This window comes from Salvia splendens, chromosome 16 (genome assembly GCF_004379255.2).
Source record: "Salvia splendens isolate huo1 chromosome 16, SspV2, whole genome shotgun sequence".
NCBI classification, from domain to species: Eukaryota; Viridiplantae; Streptophyta; class Magnoliopsida; order Lamiales; family Lamiaceae; genus Salvia; species Salvia splendens.
This window is the reverse complement of record NC_056047.1, coordinates 32,894,368-32,903,064: the sequence shown is the minus strand read 5'-3', so window position 1 is coordinate 32,903,064 and position 8,697 is coordinate 32,894,368. Positions and strand designations below refer to the sequence as shown.

General features: G+C 34.8%; 1 protein-coding gene across 1 annotated transcript; it reads left to right on the top strand.

The window, feature by feature from the left end:
- The first annotated feature begins 5,253 nt into the window (after nt 1-5,253).
- Nucleotides 5,254-6,574, top strand: LOC121770516. The gene is made up of 3 exons (XM_042167231.1): nt 5,254-5,285; nt 5,682-5,710; nt 5,814-6,574. Exons 1-3 carry the CDS (start codon nt 5,254-5,256, stop codon nt 6,572-6,574), a joined length of 822 nt encoding a protein of 273 aa, XP_042023165.1.
- The last annotated feature ends 2,123 nt before the right edge of the window (nt 6,575-8,697 follow it).

Here is an 8,697-nt window from a genome sequence, read left to right as displayed (position 1 = left end):
CAGTTCGGCATGACTAAAGAGTATCAGTCCGGCATGACTAAAGAGTTCAGTTCGGCACAACCAAAGAGTTCGGCCCCAGCCTACAGCTCGGTAAAAGCCAACCAATCAAACTCTGCTCTCAGGTCGGCATCAAGCTCTACTCTCAGATCGGCAAAAGCTGCTCGGCAATAATTCAGCAGTTCGGTCTCAGTATTCGACCGAACTAGGAGATAGTGGACTCATGCAGGATTTCCACCTCCACTACACCCACGATCTATTTAGTGGTGTCAAGCAGTCATTAACTCATGCAGGATAGTGGACCCATGCAAGATCGCCACGATCTCCACGACATCCACTGCCTAGTAAATGGTGCTGCATGCCACGATCTTGGTTCAATGTATAAATAGAACTTAGATCAGATAGAAAAAGGTTAAGTTCTGTTAAGCTCTCTAGAGATAAAAGATCAAATAGCAAGTCTGTATTGTAAGCTGTAGAAAACAGATCAAGCAATACAACTCTGCCCTCTTTTCTTCCCGTGGACGTAGATTTACCTCAGTAAATCGAACCACGTAAATTCATTGTGTCGTGATCTGCATCTTCCTGCATTCGTCACCATCAAAAATTCGCGGACTCATCAGTGTAATTCATCCATGTCAAGTTTAACTGAAGAGTCGTCTCTTTAAGTTTAATGTTACATTTTTTTTAGTGTTTGAGAATTGTTCATTAGGATCGGATCCTATTTCTATTATTTGTTTGACTACTGTTGAATAGAATATGTAATACGGACAGTACATATTAATTAATAAGTAATTATGTTTGGTGTAATATGAGTCTCAAACAAAACTATCTCTCTCATACGCTTGCAATGAATAACGATTTTTATGCTAAAGCCAAACATATTTCATTATTTGTTATGTACTTATATTTAGATAAAGCATCCCCTTGCCAAAGAGCATGGATGTGTGCCCAGACTCATATTTATTAATATTTTTCTCCATGCTGTTCCGCAAAGCACAACACCTGCTCACGAGTCTCACCATTCCATTGTTCAATTTAAATACTTCAATTACTAAAAACATTACCACAATATTAAAATGCATTAAAAATACCCGATACCATTACAAATTACTAAAAAATTAAAAATTACATAATTAAAATCTTAAAAATTGAGATTGAGAAAGTTGTTTGGTATAGTCTCATTTTTTTGTGTTTGAAATGTGAGTATTTATCGATGAAAGTATGAATTTTAGGGTAAAAATAATAAAAAAATAAATTAAAAGTGTGGAAAAAATGGATATATTTTATTAGGAAGTGGGAAAATATTTTTTTTATTAAATCTGATTTTTTTAGATTTTTTCAAGTTTTTTTTTAAAAATAATAAAAAATGATAAACCAACGGCCAACCAGAGCATGCCACGTCGGCCGCTCGTGTTCTTGCCGTTGGCATGGACGTGCTCTATGCATTAAGCAGGGTCGTGCCGTCGGCAAGAGGACATCGGCGGATAAAGGTATGCTCTTGCCGACGGCACAGACGGTGCTCTTGCCAAGAGCACCGTTGGGGATGCTCTAAAAGTGGTGTGAAAAGAAAGTTAAAATTTTGGCTTACAACAAAAAGGACTAGTTGGGCTTATGAATTAGTGGGAACCAAAGGCCCAACAAATTGAAGCCCATATTAATCAAAATTGGGTCGTCGCTATTTTGCCGACGCACCGATGGTGATAACAATAGGCGTGCACAAAATGAACCGGCCCGGCGGTTAACCGCCGGTTCGGGCCCGCCGGTTCATGAACCGGGACCGGAACCGGCGGTTTGAACTGTCCGGCGGGTTGCCGGTTCAGGGTCGAAGGATGCAAGAACCGTGAACCGGTGGTTCAAAACCGGCGGTTTGCCGGTTTGAACCGGCGGTTCAACGTTTCAAACCGCCGGTTCAGTTCAAAACCGCCGGTTCAGCGGTTTGAACTGCCGGTTCAACCGAATTTTAAAAAAATATATTTATATAAATTGATTTTTATATTTAAAATCAATTTTTACAAACAAATGAATACTAAAAATTCATAATTGCCCATATATATTTGATGGACTTGCGAATTTATGAAACCATTCTTGGTTGTTTCTCTTTTATAGAGACATCGTTGAGTGTAATGTGTTCCACTTTCGATGTGGGACAAACTCATTCTTGGTTGTTTCTATTTTATAGAGACATCCTTGAATGTTTCATGTTCAACTTTCGATGTGGGACAAACTCATTCTTGGTTGTTTCTATTTTATAGAGACATCCTTGAATGTTTTATGTTCTACTTTCGATGTGGGACAAATTCATTCTTGGTTGTTTCTCTTTTATAGAGACATCCTTGAATATTTTATGTTCCACTTTCAATGTGGGACAAAATCATTCTTGGTTGTTTCTCTTTTATAGAGACTTCCTTGAATGTTTAATGTTCCACTTTCGATGTGGGACAAAATTATTCTTGATTGTTTCTCTTTTATAGAGACATCCTTGAATGTTTTATGTTCCACTTTCGATGTGAGACAAAATCATTCTTGGTTGTTTCTCTTTTATAGAGACATCCTTGAATGTTTAATGTTCCACTTTCGATGTGGGTCAAAATATATTGAAGTACTTTCTTTTATAACTACATGTTTAGAGCATTCATTCATCTTTTTCAAATGTGGGATACAAAACTTTCTTTTGTCTTCTACTTTTCTTCATGTTTTGTATGATATTTATAAATAAAATTATTATTCAAATATATTCTTGATTGATAAAAATAAAGAATTATTGAGAAATATGATTTGTATATAGAAAATATTTATTTGTACAATAATTATTGTTAGGTTTATACAATTTGTATAAGAACTATTCTTTCAATGTGTATAATATTATTTATTAGTTAACATATACATAAATCTATAAACATAAGCAAATCATTAATGATAAATAAAATATTAAGTAGTGTTTATTAATTTTTGTAAATAAAATATATTCATTATAAGTTGAAATACACTCTCTATAATTCAATACATTATAATTCAAGTAGTGTTTTCCCTATAATTCAATACACTCTCTTCCAATTTAAATGCTCAAGTCCAATATTAAGTATTGATATTTTAAAAATCAAAAGGTTTAACTTTAAGTAGTGTTTATTAATTTTTGTAAATAAAATATATTCATTATAAGTTGTAATTTTTAGTCTTATTCAAATATATTATCAATAAAATTGTAATTTTCACCTTATTGTTTGAAATTTGTTTAAGCACATTTTATACATAATAAAGACTAAAAAGACAAAAAAAAATACTCCATACTTAAAGTTGGATTTGATTTTTAAAATGTCAATACTTGGATGAGAGTATATTGGATTTTATTTAATTTAGAAGAGAGTATATTGAATTATTCTCTTTTATAGTTACACATTTTGGATGTGTTACTCTTTATTTCAATGTAGAATGAAAGTCTTTATTTATAAGTATTATAGATCGTCCATCATTCTTCGTCTATATTAATACTCTATCTTCTATTATTATAATTTAACAACAAATATTATTACATAAACTATTATTCATTAGTTCTTTATCATTAATGATTTGTTTAGGTTTATAAATTTATGTATATGTTAACTAATAAATAATATTATACACATTGAAAGAATAATTCTTATACAAATTGTATAAGCCTAACAATAATTATTATACAAATAAATATTTTCTATATACAAATCATATTTTTCAATAACTCTTTATTTTTATCAATCAAGAATATATTTGAATAATAATTTTATTTATATATATTATACAAAACATGAAGAAAAGTAGAAGATAAAAGAAAGTTTTGTATCCCACATTGGAAAAAGATGAATGAATACTCTAAACATGTAGTTATAAAAGAAAATAATTCAACATATTTTGTTCCACATCGAAAGTGAAACATAAACCATTCAAGGATGTCTATATAAAAGATAAACAACCAAGAATGATTTTGTCCCACATCGAAAGTGAAACATAAAACATTCAAGGATGTCTCTATAAAAGAGAAACAACCAAGAATGATTTTGTCCCACATCGAAAGTGAAACATAAAACATTCAAGGATGTCTCTATAAAAGAGAAATAACCAAGAATGGTTTCATAAATTCACAAGCCCATCAAATATCTATGGGCTATTATGAATTTCTTGTATTCATTTATTTGTAAAAATTATTTTTAAGTATAAAAATCAATTTTATAAATAAAAAGTATTTTTTTAAATTTTCGGTTGAACCGCCGGTTCATGCCAAAAACCGGCAGTTTTGAACCGCCTAGTGAACCGGCGGTTTTTTGAACCGGAACTGGAACCGCCGGGACCCTTGGCGGGCCGGTTCCGGTTCATGCATATGATGAACCGGGAACCGCCGGTTCATGAACCGGAACCGGCGGTTCGGAACCGTTGTGCATGCCTAGCTAACAATTTCAAAGTTCTCTCTCTCATCTGCTCTTTTCTGCAATTCAATGCTCTTCGAAAATGAGGAATTTCAGCCGTTATTCTCAAAATCCTGCGGCTCTCTTCCAGCTCCACGGTTCCATGCAACACCTTTTCAAAATGCAGGTGATTTCTCTTTCAATTTCGGATTTTTATTTTGGGGGCTGTGGCGGTGAATAACGGAGCTGTATTGCATGTTCAATTGTGGCGTATCTTCGCGAATTCAGCTTTTCACTGCATTAAAATCGTTTTTTTTCGCGTTTTATGAAAAAATAGCACTCTGATTACGGTGATTTATGTAGGTCGAGCGTTTTGAAAACTTAATTAGTTGATTTTTATATAATTTGGTTAATGAAATCTGCCTGCAATGGATTGATGCTCTTCGTGATTATGCAGAGGAATGGATTGAACGGTGTTGTTATCTGTGTATTTTTACAATTTTGTGGATTTTTCCTTTTAATGTATAATCCTCCTTAGTTTAGTTGAGTTTACTAAGGGAATAGGGGTTTCCTTTGATCTTTTCTAAAGCAGAGTTATTTGCATTGTTGTGTATCCGAGTCAGTTTTTGATGGTAGTTGCTAACACTGAAAGGCAAGCTGAATTCATAATTTTTTAAGGATTAGCTAATTTGATGCACAAGGGGGGTCTTGTGAAGGACCCCATGGATTTTGGATGGGACTTGCTAGCTGAATGTTGGTGATAAGAACTTCATGAATTTGTGGACTTGTAGACCCTCTCTTGTTTAAAAGATTAAAAAAAGAAGCAAGTCCCTAAATCATTCAAGGACTCTACACTATAAAGATTTGAGATAACCTTGAAATGAGATATGGGAAGAGCCAGAGTGTCAATAGGTGAATTGGGTTTATCATTTATATGGATTATCTTTGAATGCAATAGTACATTTTTTCACCCTCATCTTTTGCAACTTAATAATTTGTCAGGAATGAAATAATTTATGTCTGTTTTTTCTTATGTTTTTTTTTTGTCATAGATGTGAATCATATATGTCATATGAATATATGATGCTATTGAAAATTAAACATGGTTAATATATTTCTATCAGCTATACAAGCTATGCCATTTACTTTTTCATGTAGTGCATAGTTGTGTTAAATGTAGGAGAAACTGAGCAATAGTGTATTTAAAGACATTGATAGAAGTTCTCTTTTTTTGATGAATCTAGTACTGCACTCGTACCAAATTGATAATTGTTGCTAACCATCTCGCTCTCTGCTGTTCTGAACCAGGTTGAATCTTTTAGCAAGTCCCAGAACATGTAAGATTCAATGAGTCTTTTCTGCTATAAGGCAGAAACACCATAGCTTTGTCAAGTTTTCTTGAATCCATCATGTGAAAATCTATATCACATTCCATTCGAGGGTTTGGGCAAAAGAAAAACATCGCAGAGCTAGCCAGGGGTTGCCATGAAACGTCAGATGATGAGATCTCTTCAAATGCTAGCACTGACGAAGGGCTGGAATGTCCTATATGCTGGGAATCATTCAATATTGTCGAGAACGTGCCTTATGTTTTATGGTGCGGCCACAGCCTCTGCAAGAACTGCATCTTGGGACTTCGTTTAGCTACTCTGAAGTTTTCCGCGCATCAGATCCAGATTCCCTTTTTTGTTTCCTGTCCTTGGTGCAATTTGCTGACATTTCGTTTCCTTTACAAGGGGAATATTAGATTTCCAAGCAAGAACTTCTTCATACTGTGGATGGTGGAGAGCAGAAACGGTGAGAGGGTGAAGGCACTTTCCTCCATCTGCAGAGATTGTCAACAAATATGGTCTCAGCGGTGCCCTTCAACTACAGGAGATAGCTCCTCTGATGCCACCAACAGGAGGGTGCATCGTCTTAGTCATCCAAGCTACATAAATAACCACAGCCGCTACAGAGATAGATTCACTCCCGAAAGGCTCCAGATGTCCTTCCACAACACCCTCGACTTCTTCATTAGAGCGATGGCCAAGTTTCCGCTGGTCCTCCTCCTCATGATCGTCACGTTTGCATTACCTGCGTGTGCTGCTATCCTAATGCTCTACTTGGCAATAACAATTCTCGTTGCGGTTCCAGCCTTCTTGGTGCTGTATTTCGCATATCCCGTGCTTGATTGGCTAGGAAGAGAGATGAGAACTTAGGACCAAATTCTTCTATTCAATTTCTCTCTTTGGTTTAGTCCTTGATAGACTGGAATTCGGTTGTTGGGAAAGATATGTTGTACATGGAACTAAAGCCTTTTCCTTGTTGATGATGAAAGTGTTGAATAATAATATAGAGAGTAAAGGCTAAAACTGGTCTTGAACATATGCTCATTTTATGATTTTGGTCCTATACTTTATCTTTTGAATTTTTGCATACTGAATATTTCTACTCGGATCACAATTGGTCATAAACTAACAATTCCGTCAATTTTTAAACGGTTTTAACCCGATTTTGACCGATTTTGATGGTTTTAACAGTCTCATTCGAGGTTGTTGGCAATAGAAACATAAAAATGAATATAATAATATCTCACATCGGTGTACACAAAGACCTTAATCCACTATATAAGTCTCATGAGCCTCTCCTCTTATCACCAATTGGTTTTAAGATGAAACCCATGAATTTCTATCATGGTATCAGAGCGGGTCACCGACTGTGGGTTATATTTAACTGACCCAGGAGTATATCTGGGCTGAAACTGAAAAAAATGACTGACCCAGCAGTATAACTGGGCTGAAAATTTGGGCCAGTGGTTCAACTGATCGAAAAAAAAATTGGGCCGATTGTCCAATTAATCATAAAAAAGTCCAACCCCTCCAAGGTTCACCTTGAAGGGTTTGAGGGAGGGTGTTGGCAATTGAAACATAAAAATGAATATAATAATATCTCGCATCGGTGTACACAAAGAGCTTAATCCACTATATAAGTCTCATGGGCCTCTCCTCTTATCACCAATTGGTTTTAAGATGGAACCCATGAATTTCTATTAGAGGTAAAACCGTTTAAAAATTGATGGAATTGGTAGTGTATGCCCAATTGTGATCCAAGTTGAAATGTTCAGGATGCAAAAATTCAAAACATAAAGTATAAGACCAAAATCATAAAATGGGCTTATGTTCTGGACCAGTTTTGGCATTACTCCATGTTAGGGTTTTGTATACTAGAAATCACCTCTCGAGTGATTGCATACTGTAAAACTCTAATGGTTATTTTCCAATAAATGCAACAGATTATTTTTGTCATAATGTTGTTATGTTTTACATTTAATGGTTGTTTATTGCATATTTAAATGTATGAGCAAACGTAACAAAATCTAAGTCTTTGTTTTAGTAGACCGGTTGTGGGCGTCGTCCAATTTAAGGTAACACGGTCAGTTCTAAACAAAGAAAAATAAGAATTTCACAACCTAGATAGGCCTAGACTACCTATCGCGAAAGGTTGCAATGTCAGTCCGATTATTTCTAAACCTTATTGAAATGAGATGACGTTGGTAGTGTATGCCCAATTGTGATCCAAGTTGAAATGTTCAGGATCCAATTTCTATTAGAGGTAAAACCGTTTAAAAATTGATGGAATTGGTAGTGTATGCCCAATTGTGATCCAAGTTGAAATGTTCAGGATGCAAAAATTCAAAACATAAAGTATAAGACCAAAATCATAAAATGGGCTTATGTTCTGGACCAGTTTTGGCATTACTCCATGTTAGGGTTTTGTATACTAGAAATCACCTCTCGAGTGATTGCATACTGTAAAACTCTAATGGTTATTTTCCAATAAATGCAACAGATTATTTTTGTCATAATGTTGTTATGTTTTACATTTAATTGTTGTTTATTGCATATTTAAATGTATGAGCAAACGTAACAAAATCTAAGTCTTTGTTTTAGTAGACCGGTTGTGGGCGTCGTCCAATTTAAGGTAACACGGTCAGTTCTAAACAAAGAAAAATAAGAATTTCACAACCTAGATAGGCCTAGACTACCTATCGCGAAAGGTTGCAATGTCAGTCCGATTATTTCTAAACCTTATTGAAATGAGATGACGTTGGTGTGGTATAGCAATGAATGGATCTAACAGCAAGACGAGTCTTTATGCTATCTACTGAAAGACGAGGTCTTGAGAATTAATTTCTTAATCAATGTACGTTAGCATTGAGCATACGATATTGAGTATCCACTACTTTGACTTACCAAAGGTGCGGGTTTTTCGTAACCCAACGATCCAGGTATATTGGGTAGTGGTGATCATTATCTAGAGGTGCTAGGATTGCTATTATGTT